The sequence below is a fragment of the Cyclopterus lumpus genome, chromosome 18 (genome assembly GCF_009769545.1).
Source record: "Cyclopterus lumpus isolate fCycLum1 chromosome 18, fCycLum1.pri, whole genome shotgun sequence".
In the NCBI taxonomy this organism is placed as follows: Eukaryota; Metazoa; Chordata; class Actinopteri; order Perciformes; family Cyclopteridae; genus Cyclopterus; species Cyclopterus lumpus.
The window spans coordinates 1,707,501-1,722,500 of NC_046983.1; the positions used below are offsets into that span (position 1 = coordinate 1,707,501).

Genomic DNA, 15,000 nt, shown 5'->3' on the forward strand with positions numbered 1-15,000 from the left:
GTGTGTATTTAGTCAGTGTGTGTGTGTGTGTGTGTGTGTGTGTATTTAGTCAGTGTGTGTGTGTGTGTGTGTCTTTAGTCAGTGTGTGTGTGTCTTTAGTCAGTGTGTGTGTGTGTGTATTTAGTCAGTGTGTGTGTGTGTGTGTGTCTTTAGTCAGTGTGTGTGTGTGTGTCTTTAGTCAGTGTGTGTGTGTGTGTATCTTTAGTCAGTGTGTGTGTGTGTTGGTCGTTAGTCAGTGTGTGTGTATGGTGTGTCTGTTTGTACATGTGTTTTTTGTGTGTGTATAATTTGATAGCATGACTGTGTTTTTCCACACACACACACACACACACACACGGTGTATGTGTGCGAGTCCTTTTCTGGTTGTCATGGAAATGAATGCAGCAAAAATGTGAGGCGTTCCCAAAGAGCATGAGAGAGAGTGTGTGTGTGTGTGTGTGTGCGTGCGTGTGTGTGTGTGTCTTACCGGTTGCCGTGGAGGTGCATGCAGCGCACGGTGGAGGTGTGTCCGTACAGCGTGTGCGTACAGGTGCCGCTCTCGGCGTCCCACACGCGCAGCGTCCGATCAGTGGAGCCGCTAATCACCGTGGCGACCGACATCTGACTGCACCACACGCCGCCGGTGTGACCGGCCAGCGTCCTGAGACACTGAGAGGGGGGGGGGGGGGGTGACATGAGCGTGTGATGTCATCGGGGTCGGAAACTACACACCTACACAATGCATGAACACACACACACACACACACATAATAAAGCTGATTCTGATATGTGTATATATATATATATATATATATACATATATATATACACACACACAGTATATTCAGTTTCACCTTGAAGGTGGTGGTTGCCGCGGCAACAGAGGAAACCTTTTTTGTTTTGACTTAGCAACTGTTGCAGAGACTGAAAGGTGTGTGTGGGGGGAGAATACCGCATTACTCACTGAACTAGTGAGTACTACCTGTGACTGTCACGTCCTGCTAATCAAGATCAGAAATACAAGAGCGGAACAAGCGGAACAAGCGGAAACACGCCACACACACACACACACACACACACACACACACACACACACACACAGGTGTAGACGGAGTAGAGAAAACAGGTGTGTCCGGATAAAGAATGTTCAACCGAAACCGGATAGACATAGTAGTACACTGTGTAAAAGTAAAAGTACTTCAACCACACAACATACACAATGCATGAAAATACACACATACACTTACAGGTACACACACACACACACACACATACACTTCTACACACACCTGGGTGTTTGATTCAGGAACTACCACACCAGTACATGTGCTGGTGCTCTTGAGAAGTACTTCATGTGAATCCTACAGGAAGGGCGTGCGGCAGCTAAAACGCATAGGGGCTTAAAAAGAGAGCGAGGCTCCTCCCCTTTGACTCACATGAAGATCCACGCGGCGTCGCCTCGGGGTGTCAAGAGGCTCTAAGATAACAGCGACACACCCTGACCACCACAACGGGGCCCTCACCTGCCCCGCTGCTCCCAGCAGCTTCACAGTTTATGTTCCAGTGCAACGCACCAGACGAGCATTGTGGGTAAAACTACTAACCTAACTAGGAGGCCAAAAGGATGTTCTTCATGACTTGATCGTCAAAATAAAAGCACGAGAATGAGTTTGCAGAAGCAGCCGAATTCCATTCGGCAGCTTCACATTCGTCTGGTTTAAACCGGATTCAATCATCGACCAGGAATGTAACCGGAGTGAGTTCGCGTTCGACCGGTTGTGACAAATGGAGGAAAAAGGATTATTGTATTTCGTCAACACCTTTTCGTCGATGACAACCATTTTAAATGTGCTACAGCGTTAGCGTAGCCTAGCAACGAGCGATCCAAACGCTATTTGCTGGTATATATATATATACACATATATATATATGTGTATATATACATACATACATACATATATACACATATGTATGTATGTATGTATATATATGTATATATATATACACACATATATACATATATATATATATGTATATATATATATGTATGTATGTATATATATATATATGTATATACATATATATATAGATATATACATACATATATATATATGTATGTATATATATATATATATATGTATATATATATATATACATACATATATATACATATATGTATATATATATATACATATACATATATATACATATATGTATATACATATATATACACATATATATATATATATATATATATATATATATATACATACATATATATACATATATGTATATATATATATACATATATATATACATACATATATACATACATATGTATATATATACATATATATATACATACATATATGTATATATATATATATATATACATACATACATATATATATATATATATATACATACATATATATATATATATATATATATATATACATACATATATACATATATACATACATATATATATATACATACATATATATAGATATATGTATATATATATATACATACATATATATATATATATATCTCAATATTTCACATTCGAAGACAAACACTTTTAATTAAAAAATTGTCTATTTACTATTGTGCCTCTTGTTTCGCAACAAATCACGTTTATGAAACTGTTAAATACCAATAAAATAATACTGCATTTTAGTCACACACACACACACACACACACACACACACACACACACACACACACACACACACACACACACACACACACACACACACACACACACACACACACACACACACACACACACACACACACACTTCTCATCTCTACCTTCCCGGTGACGGCGGACCAGACTTTGAGCGTGTTGTCGTCGGAGCCGCTGACGATGAGGTCGCCGCTGAACTGCAGGCAGGTGATCACGTGCTCATCGTGACCTTTCAGCACCTGAGAAAAGATAGAAAAACACACCTGATGACACCCGGCTCGCGTTCAGGGAATCGAACGCGCGGCTCAACCGGTGCGCCCGCCGCCGTACCATCGGTTCTCCCGCGTCCCCTTTCCTCCAGTTGTTCTCGATGCGGTGCTGTCGGATGTAGGCCGATTTCCACGGACTGAACGCCGCCGCGCCCGGCCGCGAGCACTTCCTGCGACGCCACGACGCGTTCTCCGACACGCCTGAGGAGAGACGGGAAGTAAGAACGGCTCAAATTCACCGGTTACATCTTCCTGAAACCGCCGTAGCACTAGAATTAGCAATCTAGCTAGCTAACTGTCTGCTAATTAGCTAGCTAGCATATCCTTCTCCAGCGTGTCGTCCGCAACTGACCACCAGCACGCCGTTCTCCATTAATTAGCTTTGTAGCTAGCATGCTAATTCCACCATGCCTTCATGATACACTGGTTACAGAAAACGTGCCGAACTAAGTTGTCCCTCTTCTGTTGATAGCATTGTGCTACAGTGTGACAACAGAATGAGTGGATGAAGCATTCATTTGTTAAATCTTGGGCATTCTGCGGCTGGCTAGTAAGCTACTTAGCGTGCTAATGCTATAATGCTAATACTGGTTACAGATAATCAGCTGAACAAAGTTGTATCTGTTGATAGCATTGTGCTTGTTTGTGTGAATGAAGCATCAAACTGTTACATTTTACTTATGTAGCATCTGGTTAGCATGCTAATGCCACCATGCTTTACTGCTACACCGATTACAGGAAATGAGCCGAACGAAGTTGTCACTCATTCAGCGATAGCCATGAGCTGGGTTGGATGAAGCATCATTCCTCTTTGTAAAGTTACTAAAGTTAACCCACATACAGTTAGCACAAATACAAAATGGCCGCCGCTCTGACCATCCCGCTACGTTGATTTTATTTTATTATTTTATTTCTATGGCTACGGCATTAAGCAACACTGCAACAGGAAGCACAAAGGGAACCTTTTAGTATGTTTATAAGATCAAATATAATCTCCTGCTGTTTAAAGGTAACTCGACCTCACCAGTTGACTTGCAGTGAGCTCTCATTAGCATGCAACCGGCACTAATGCAACCGGCACTAATGCAACCGGCACTAATGCAACCGGCACTAATGCAACCGGCACTCCGCTAATGCAGGTTATTTGCATTTATATTCTCTGCGAGTGCCGGTTAACGCCGGCGGAGCAGCTGCGTAAATACAAATCAGGGATATTAAAGAAGGGCTGCAGCTTCATTAGTATGGCTGTGGCGTGGTGCTAACGCTAGGTAGCCTCATTGGTATGGCTGCAGAGTGCTGCCAGTGAATCTCCTCTGACTGGCAGAACGCCCGGGGGGAGACACACACACACACACACACACACACACACACACACACACGCACACACGCGCACACACGCACGGAGCCACTGCATTGCGCTGAATGAAGGAGTGACTGACTGGCTGTGTGTCGCTGTATTTGCATTTCACACTCAGGTTAGAAGGAACTTCACATCCAGTAAGCTCCTGCCTTCTGTTTGCATCCTGTTGTCTATCTCCACCCCCCCCCCCCTCCTCCCCCAGGTGGATGAAACACACCGTCTCCAGAGTCTCAACGGGAAATACAACAGCTTCAACAAATGTGCCAAAAGCGGCGATTACAAGACTTATCTGAAAACACATGAACCATGAATTGATAAAAAAATATCTGTGCGGTCATGTTTTGACCTTAACTCCACTTATCTACACGTTCATTCATGAATATATTATGAAGCTTTATGCAGAGGGGTTAGTTCACACAGCATTCAGAGACTCATTTATACACATTTATTAATAAAAACTATATATTATGAAGCTTTATGCAGAGGGGTTAGTTCACACAGCATTCAGAGACTCATTTATACACATTTATTAATAAAACTATATATTATGAAGCTTTATGCAGAGGGGTTAGTTCACACAGCATCCAGAGACTCATTTATACACATTTATTAATATAAACTATATATTATGAAGCTTTATGCAGAGGGGTTTGTTCACACAGCATCCAGAGACTCATTTATACACATTTATTAATAAAAACTATATATTATGAAGCTTCATGCAGAGGGGTTAGTTCACACGGCATTCTGAGACTCATTTATACACATTTATTAATATAAACTATATATTATGAAGCTTTATGCAGAGGGGTTTGTTCACACAGCATTCAGAGACTCATTTATACACATTTATTAATATAAACTATATATTATGAAGCTTTATGCAGAGGGGTTAGTTCACACAGCATTCAGAGACTCATTTATACACATTTATTAATAAAAACTATATATTATGAAGCTTTATGCAGAGGGGTTAGTTCACACAGCATTCAGAGACTCATTTATACACATTTATTAATATAAACTATATATTATGAAGCTTTATGCAGAGGGGTTAGTTCACACAGCATTCAGAGACTCATTTATACACATTTATTAATAAAAACTATATATTATGAAGCTTTATGCAGAGGGGTTTGTTCACACAGCATTCAGAGACTCATTTATACACATTTATTAATATAAACTATATATTATGAAGCTTTATGCAGAGGGGTTTGTTCACACAGCATTCAGAGACTCATTTATACACATTTATTAATATAAACTATATATTATGAAGCTTTATGCAGAGGGGTTTGTTCACACAGCATTCAGAGCCTCTTTTATACAAAATATATATATATATATATATATATATATATATATATATATATATATATATATATATATATATTTATGAATAATATTTGTTTTTTACCCTATTCACCTTAAACTTCACAGAAATATTATTGAGGAAATTACTTCTGATAATATAAAAACGATAATAATTACAATAACTGACAATAATAAAATAAAACAATTTAGGATTATGGATCCGTTGGTTTACAGGAACATTAAAATAAGTGTATTTGTTGTTTGTTTACCTTCCTCTCGGCACTTCTCCCTCCACAGCAGGTTGTCCTCAGCCAGGATCCTCCAGTACCTGCAGGTCTGAGCGGCCTGTAGCAGGTCTCTGGGGGCCAGGAAGGTGAGCACGTACAGGGCCAGCTGCAGACACGGGTCACATGACGGGTCACATGACGGGTCACATGACGGGTCAGGACGAGCAGGGAGGCTTCTTATATATATTTATATATGTCGTTTAAATCCCTTCTTAAAACCCATTTTGACAGAGTGGCTTTCGTGTGATGGTGCCTTTTGTTTTTTACTGCTTTTTTCATTATTATTTTATATTATTATTAATTCTTATATTATAATATTTTGTATCATTATTTTACAATGATTGAATGGTTTACTTTTTTTTTTTTACCATAATAATTATAAAAAATAAGAATACATTTATTGGTACAGTGTTATTAATTATGTAATAACAATAAGACATATTATTATTATTATATACAAGTTGTATTGAGTTGTATTGCTTTGTCCAATTTTACCTTCATAATAATACAAAAAAATGGTTAAAGCTATTATCAATAAATATAATTATCACCATGTAATAATAATAATTAGCATTATGATTACTATTATTTTTGATGCATTACATTAATGTTTACATTCTAACCGTAACAATACATATATTTGATGTGATGCTTCTTAAACATCATTTATAACCATGACTAGACGCACCTCTTTGGGCAGCAGGGAGATGAAGTCTCTCTGGAACTGGGGCTCGATGACCTGCATCACGTGCTTCACCTGACTGGTCTCACACCTGTCAATCAACTCGTCCAGAGCCAATAGCCTCTCAGGGCCGCTCCAGGCCTGCAGGGGGAGGAGGAGCATGAGGAGGAGCATGAGGAGGAGGAGGAAGAGCAAGAGGAAGAGCACGTTGGTCTGAGAACAACACGTGTTGAGCTTCACTTCGTCCCCGAGCTACGAACGTTTGTACTTGTTGTTGTTGTTGTTTATTAGTGTTACATAAGACCGGCTGGGAGGCAGCACTCCTCTACGCTGTGTTTACGTGCAGCGAGCGGAAGATATTCCCGTTTCCCCCGTTTCATTTCATCCGGGTGAAGTTAGTTCCAACCCGTCCAGTTCAACAGGAAAAGATCGTAGAATATTTAGTTAGGTTCAGGAAAAGATCGTAGAATATTTATAGGAAAAGATCGTAGAATATTTAGTTAGGTTTAGGAAAAGATCGTAGACTATTTAGTTAGGTTTAGCAAAAGATCGTAGAATATTTAGTTAGGTTTAGGAAAAGATCGTAGAATATTCATAGGAAGAGATCGTAGAATATTTAGTTAGGTTTAGGAAAAGATCGTAGAATATTTATAGGAAAAGATCGGATAATATTTAGTTAGGTTCAGGAAAAGATCGTAGACTATTTAGTTAGGTTTAGCAAAAGATCGTAGAATATTTAGTTAGGTTTAGGAAAAGATCGGAGAATATTTAGTTAGGTTTAGCAAAAGATCATAGAATATTTAGTTAGGTTTAGGAAAAGATCGGAGAATATTTAGTTAGGTTTAGCAAAAGATCGTAGAATATTTAGTTAGGTTTAGGAAAAGATCGTAGAATATTTATAGGAAAAGATCGGATAATATTTAGTTAGGTTCAGGAAAAGATCGTAAAAATATTTAGTTAGGTTTAGGAAAAGATCGTAGAATATTCATAGGAAAAGATCGTAAAATATTTAGTTAGGTTTAGGAAAAGATCGTAGAATATTCATAGGAAGAGATCGTAGAATATTTAGTTAGGTTTAGGAAAAGATCGTAGAATATTTATAGGAAAAGATCGGATAATATTTAGTTAGGTTCAGGAAAAGATCGTAGACTATTTAGTTAGGTTTAGCAAAAGATCGTAGAATATTTAGTTAGGTTTAGGAAAAGATCGGAGAATATTTAGTTAGGTTTAGCAAAAGATCATAGAATATTTAGTTAGGTTTAGGAAAAGATCGGAGAATATTTAGTTAGGTTTAGCAAAAGATCGTAGAATATTTAGTTAGGTTTAGGAAAAGATCGTAGAATATTTATAGGAAAAGATCGGATAATATTTAGTTAGGTTCAGGAAAAGATCGTAGACTATTTAGTTAGGTTTAGGAAAAGATCGTAGAATATTTATAGGAAAAGATCGGATAATATTTAGTTAGGTTCAGGAAAAGATCGTAAAAATATTTAGTTAGGTTTAGGAAAAGATCGTAGAATATTTATAGGAAAAGATCGGATATTTAGTTAGGTTCAGGAAAAGATCGTAAAAATATTTAGTTAGGTTTAGGAAAAGATCGTAGAATATTTATAGGAAAAGATCGGATAATATTTAGTTAGGTTCAGGAAAAGATCGTAAAAATATTTAGTTAGGTTTAGCAAAAGATCGTAGAATATTTAGTTAGGTTTAGCAAAAGTTGTAGAATATTTAGTTAGGTTTAGGAAAAGATCGTAAAGTACTTTGTTAGGTTCAGGAGAAGATGGGTCATGATTACGTGTATAACATGCCAAAGGTCGCTGACCTGGAAGGTGTGGAGCCAGTCCTGCAGGCCGGAGGGCGGCGGGCCGGAGGTGACGCGCCGCCGCTGAGCCGAGTGCCCGTTGGCCAGCCGCAGGTCGCCGAACGTGGTTGGCGTGGTGGCCTGAACCAGACTGGCTGGACTGTGGGGGGGGGGGGGGGGGGGGGGAGGGGTGGAGGAAGGGGGGGGGGGGGGGCGTTAGCATATCCATGTAGAAATCCAAACGGAGAAAACCAACCTCTTAAAGGGGAAGTCGTTACCGGAGGTGTCCTTTGCAGCGCTTCTTCCCGGAAGGGAACGGACGGCCGTCTGGACCGTGATCCAACTTCCTCTTCATCTGCAGGGGAGAAATCAAACCACCGGCACGTCAATACACGAGTGTGGTCAACGTCTATCGGGATAGGGGGGTTGTTTTTGAGTCGTATACATTCATAAATCCTGTATTATTCTTGTAGTTTAAATTAGACAAACAAGCATCAAATATTGAAAAATATATTTAATTTATTTTTGCTGTTGTATTCTCCATTTTTTACCCAAAAAAGAAGTTTACAGCAGCTGAACAGTGAAAATATTCCTCTTTACTTGTGTTTTCATGGTGTAAAGAAGCAGGAAAGTACATTTATAAAAGGTTTTAATCTAATTCAAGTATTGAATGAGGTTTTCTCAGAGTTTAATATAAAATCATAGATTTTAGTTGTTTTAAACAGCATATTTGATCCCAAAAAACAAACCAGTGTATAGACGCTAATATGCCGTCTAGTTTAAATATATATTTAATATATGTGGCGTGCAGCTATAAAGAAGGAAAAGCGTCTCACTTTGTGCACTTCAACCATTACCAACAAAAAAAAAAAACCACAAAAAGGAAAATTCCCAGCATGCAACATTGCTAATTGGTCATAAACCGCTCGAGACGCGTGCAACAAATGTTCTTTAACTCATTAATGAAAAGAGACGCAGCAGGCCGACGCTGAAAACACCCACGCTGGTGAGGAACCCCCGAACGCACCCACCCGGAGGGGTGAACCGGCCTTCTGTCTCTGAATGAACGCAGGAATGCAGAAAATCGCAGGAATGACGCCGGTGCAGCACCGGTCTAAAATAGACACGCGCTAACGGGCAGCTACACACACACACACACACACACACACACACACACACACACACACACACACACAGCATGTGTGCACGTCCTAACTTCCTCTCTGCGTCACTAAAATCACCTTTTCAAACAAATGTAATATATAATATTTCACTGGCCGAGGACGGGAATCGAACCCACGACCTCCGACGAACATGTTTTTGTCACCAAACTCCCCAAAAAAACCTAAAATCGTAATCTGCTTCTTTTTTTCGTAGCAGATGTTGCATCTGTGTGGATTTCATTAAGCCTAAAAACGCGTTTACAGTTAAAAGCAGAATAATTCCGCTCTGACGTGTAACATCTGTATTTTATAATAATAATAATAATAATACACTTTAATACTTTTACATTCGTATTCATTCCACACGAATGTCATTCAGTGACCTCGTTGGTACCTTTTGAAGCTTCAACATTATTATGATGAGTCAGTCGAGGCGAAGCGTTGACCTTTCTGTGACCTTTGAAGGGCTCAACATGAATTTATTATCTTCTATGTGTGTTTGCTCAGAGGGAAGAGAAGCGATTCTTTAATTAAGTCTTTCCAGCTGATGAAGAAGCACTAAATACTAAAGTTTTCTCTAATTTCAGAGGTTTTTGCTATTTTATAAGCCATGTTTACTTAAAAATACTATTCACAGCAGCTGTGACGTGTAATGTTCCTCTTATCAGTGTTTTCACGGCTTAAGGAAGCTGGAAAATTACAATTTATAAGGTTTTTTAATCGTGTGTTTTGAAAAATAAACATTGGACACTAAAGTTTTAGTGGGTTTAAATAGAATATTATTGATTTATGGACTATTTCTAACCCCAAAAATACAGTTTACAGCAGCTGTCATGTGTCACATCTCTCATTGTGATTTAATTTATAGATATTAAACATTTTATTGATCTGTAACTAACCAGATTTCACCACAATGATGAAATCCACACACACACGTGGGTGATCAGTAATCAATAAAATGCCTTGCTCATTGGTTCAGACTCACATCACACACACACACACACACACACATATTAAGATGCCATGCTCATTGGTTCAGACTCACATCACACACACGCACACACACATTAAGATGCCTTGCTCATTGGTTCAGACCCAAAGCACACACACACACACACACATTAAGATGCCTTGCTCATTGGTTCAGACTCAAAGCATACACACACACACACACACACACAGCTGCGGGTGATCAGTAATCAATAAGATGCCTTGCTCATTGGTTCAGGTTCACACACACACACACAGCTGTGGGTGATCAGTAATCAATAAGATGCCTTGCTCATTGGTTCAGGTTCACACACACAGCTGTGGGTGATCAGTAATCAATAAGATGCCTTGCTCATTGGTTCAGACTCAAAGCACACACACACACATTAAGATGCCTTGCTCATTGGTTCAGACTCAAAGCACACACACACACACACACACACATTAAGATGCCTTGCTCATTGGTTCAGACTCAAAGCACACACACATGGGTGATCAGTAATCAATAAGATGCCTTGCTCATTGGTTCAGGTTCACACACACACGTGGGTGATCAGTAATCAATAAGATGCCTTGCTCATTGGTTCAGGTTCACACACACAGCTGTGGGTGATCCGTAATCAATAATCAAAGACTCTCTCTGCCGGTTCCGCAGTGGTCCACGCGCGCACACCGCCGCGCGCACATTCCGCTGTCAGGGGAGAAACGCCTCGTCATCCGGACGACGACAACCTCCGACACGCGCGCGACGCGGCTCTCCGATTGAAATACAAGACGACAAAATAAAATAACACGTGACGTCAGCTGATCGATCCGAGCCCCGTGATCGATACTCACTTTGTAGAAGATGAGCTTCAAGGTGCCGTAGAAACCCATGGCTGCCCGCGAGACCGAGGATTACCAACACACACAAATATAAATATATAATAACTTTAAAAATGATTTAAATCAAGATCGAGCCATCGAATAGTGTAAAATCGATCAGTTGAGGAGCGGAACGAGTCCGTGTTGAGCTCGCGCTGCTTCAGGATCCACTGAGTCTCTCTCTCTCTCTCTCTCTCTCTCTCTCTCTCTCTCTCTCTCTCTCTCTCTCTCTCTCTCTCTCTCTCTCTCTCTCTCTCTCTCTCTCTCTCTCTCTCTCTCTCTCTCTCTCTCTCTCTCTCTCTCTCTCTCTCTCTCTCTCTCTCTCTCTCTCTCTCTCTCTCTCTCTCTCTCTCTCCCGTCGCAGGGACATGCCTCGTGCGAGGGAGCCGGAGAAAGAGGCAGTGCGCGTGCGCATAAGGATCAGCAGATTGAGAGAAATTAATACAAAATGTATAAAATGTTTCTGACATCACGAGTTGCTGAGAAGAAGGTGAACATATTTGTATTTAATTATATATTAAAAAAATATATAATATATATAAAACATATTTTACAAATATTTAGGTATTCAAAAATATGTATATATTATTTTTTTTATAAATATAATTTATAAAATATATAAATTTTTACAATATATATATTAAAATGTGTATATATATTTAACACATGAAGCATAGACTTCTATACAACCAGAGGAGTCGCCCCCTGGTGGTCAGGAGAGACAATGCAGCTTTAACACATGAAGCATAGACTTCTATACAACCAGAGGAGTCGCCCCCTGGTGGTCAGGAGAGAGAATGGAGCTTTAACACATGAAGCATAGACTTCTATACAACCAGAGGAGTCGCCCCCTGGTGGTCAGGAGAGAGAATGCAGCTTTAACACATGAAGCATAGACTTCTATACAACCAGAGGAGTCGCCCCCTGGTGGTCAGGAGAGAGAATGCAGCTTTAACACATGAAGCATAGACTTCTATACAACCAGAGGAGTCGCCCCCTGGTGGTCAGGAGAGAGAATGCAGCTTTAACACATGAAGCATAGACTTCTATACAACCAGAGGAGTCGCCCCCTGGTGGTCAGGAGAGAGAATGCAGCTTTAACACATGAAGCATAGACTTCTATACAACCAGAGGAGTCGCCCCCTGGTGGTCAGGAGAGAGAATGCAGCTTTAACACATGAAGCATAGACTTCTATACAACCAGAGGAGTCGCCCCCTGGTGGTCAGGAGAGAGAATGCAGCTTTAACACATGAAGCATAGACTTCATATAACGCGTTGGCATGATTGACAGTTTGGCTCTGAGATCTGATTGAAGTGTAAATAATAAACAAATCAAATAAACAAGTGTTATTGGAGACGACAGACGGAGCAACAACGTTATTGACCCGTGCGCCCAGCAGGAGGTCGTTGGAGGTCACCGCTTTCTCACAGCTGATTGACCTCAAAGGTCGACACACTGAAACTCACACAGAGTCAGGAGGTCAGAGACAAAACACACAGCACCTCCCCCTCCTTTACCTCTCCTCCTGTTCTTCCTCTCCTCCTCTTATTCCTCCCTCCCATACTTATCCTCTACATCTTCTTCCTCCTCCTGTCCCTCCTCTACTTCTTTGTCCTCTTCCTTTACTTCTCCTTCTACTTCTCCACTTGTCCTCCTTTTCTTCCTCTACTTCTACTTATTCTACTCCTCCTCCTGTTCTTTCTCTCCTCCTATTCCCCTTCTTCTTCTACTTCTCCACTTGTCCTCCTTTTCTTCCTCTACTTCTACTTATTCTACTCCTCCTCCTGTTATTTCTCTCCTCCTATTCCTTTACTTCTCCTTCTACTTCTCCACTTGTCCTCCTTTTCTTCCTCTACTTCTACTTATTCTACTCCTCCTCCTGTTCTTTCTCTCCTCCTATTCCCCTTCTTCTTCTACTTCTCCACTTGTCCTCCTTTTCTTCCTCTACTTCTACTTATTCTACTCCTCCTCCTGTTATTTCTCTCCTCCTATTCCTTTACTTCTCCTTCTACTTCTCCACTTGTCCTCATTTTCTTCCTCTACTTATTCTACTCCTCCTCCTGTTCTTTCTCTCCTCCTATTCCTTTACTTCTCCACTTGTCCTCCTTTTCTTCCTCTAGTTCTACTTATTCTACTCCTCCTCCTGTTCAGCCTCCGGTTGTTGTTTAATCTTCTTTCTTTCTTCCTCCTCCTCCTCCTCCTCCTCCTCGTTCCTCCTCTTCTTTCTTTCTTCCTCTCCTCCTCGTATTCTTCCTCTCCTCCTCCTCCTTCACACTTAAGTGACACGGTAATAAAAAAAATAAGTTTTAAAAGTTGTGTCTGCAGGTAAAAAGGTTCCCGCCCCAGCTGTCAATCACCCGACCCCCTCGGCCTCCACCTCCTCCCCATCAATCAGCCTCCTCGGGGCCCAGATGACCTTTGACCTTTTAATCTGTAAATCTCATATCAGATCCCATAATGTTTAGGACTCCTTTAATCACTCCTTAGTGCTTCTCTCCTTTCCTCCCTACCTCCTCTCCTTTCCTCCCTTCCTCCTTCTCTCCTTTCATCCCTTCTTCCTTCTCTCCTTTCCTTTACATCTGTTCCTCTCTCCTCCACCGGCAGACATTTTCTCTTTGTTTTTTCTTCTTCTCACAATTCAGTTAAAATCGGCTGAATAAGAAATAAAAACAAGATGATTATTATTATTATTATATTTTTAGATCTTAACATTTCCAAGAGATTAAATAAAATCCTGGAGTAAATAGAGCTGAACTGTTCATCAAAAGGTGGTAGAAGTACTCAAGTAAAAGTACTAGTACCACGGTGTATAAATACTAGTACCACGGTGTATAAATACTCCTGGTTTTCTAAAGGGACCCTGGTGCTCCGGAGCGATACCACCTTCAACCACAGGGGGCGCCAGAAACCACACAACATCCTATTGTACTTAAAGTTAAAGTACTCGATAAGCAGAACGGCTCATTTGAGAATATTATAATGATCAAGTATTCGTTATGTTAATGCTTCATTTTAATATCTTAATATATATATATATATATATATATATATATATATATATATATATATATATATATATAGTTTGATCTGTAATAGAAGATCAGAGTGTGTCGTAATAAATGTCACTAAAGCTTTAGGTAAACAAAGCGCAGTACTCGATGTGTATTTAAGGAACCGCCTCGATACTAAAGTTTTATAGTATTTATAACAAAATACTCACAACACAAAGAAGTGTGTGTTTTCCTTTTGTCTCCTCAAACTCTCTCTTCTTCTGTGGTATGCAGCCCCCCCACACCCCCCCGAACTCGGCCTTGTAAAACCTGAGACTGGTGTGTGTGTTCTGCATTAAAACAGCTGACTCGTTCCCACACTCGACTTTGTGTGTGTGTGTGTGTGTGTGTGTGTGTGTGTGTGTGTGTGTGTTTGGAGGTAACTACTGTCAGACTGGAAACAGAGGAAACCACTTCAAAGGGCCGAGACAGACTCGCCCTCTGTTTGTAGTCTGTGTGTGTGTGTGTGTGTAAATAACATCTTAATATGTGTGTGTGTGAATAACATCTTAATATGTGTGTGTGTGTGTGTGTGTGAATAAC

General features: G+C 40.1%; 1 protein-coding gene across 2 annotated transcripts in view; it reads right to left on the reverse strand.

The window, feature by feature from the left end:
• LOC117747511 (F-box/WD repeat-containing protein 7-like) overlaps nt 1-15,000 on the reverse strand; it is a 27,040-nt gene that overhangs the window by 5,038 nt on the left and 7,002 nt on the right. The window contains exons 1-8 of one of the 2 annotated variants that reach the window (XM_034556797.1): nt 11,379-11,580; nt 8,667-8,743; nt 8,410-8,548; nt 6,594-6,728; nt 5,888-6,011; nt 3,003-3,142; nt 2,798-2,911; nt 467-648 (exon numbers count right to left, since the gene is read on the reverse strand). In XM_034556797.1, the coding sequence (XP_034412688.1) occupies nt 467-648; nt 2,798-2,911; nt 3,003-3,142; nt 5,888-6,011; nt 6,594-6,728; nt 8,410-8,548; nt 8,667-8,743; nt 11,379-11,417 (950 nt within the window). In that variant the 5' untranslated portion in view covers nt 11,418-11,580. Of the gene's footprint in view, nt 1-466; nt 649-2,797; nt 2,912-3,002; nt 3,143-5,887; nt 6,012-6,593; nt 6,729-8,409; nt 8,549-8,666; nt 8,744-11,378; nt 11,581-15,000 lie in introns of those variants that run through there. The other variant, XM_034556796.1, reaches the window with a different exon arrangement.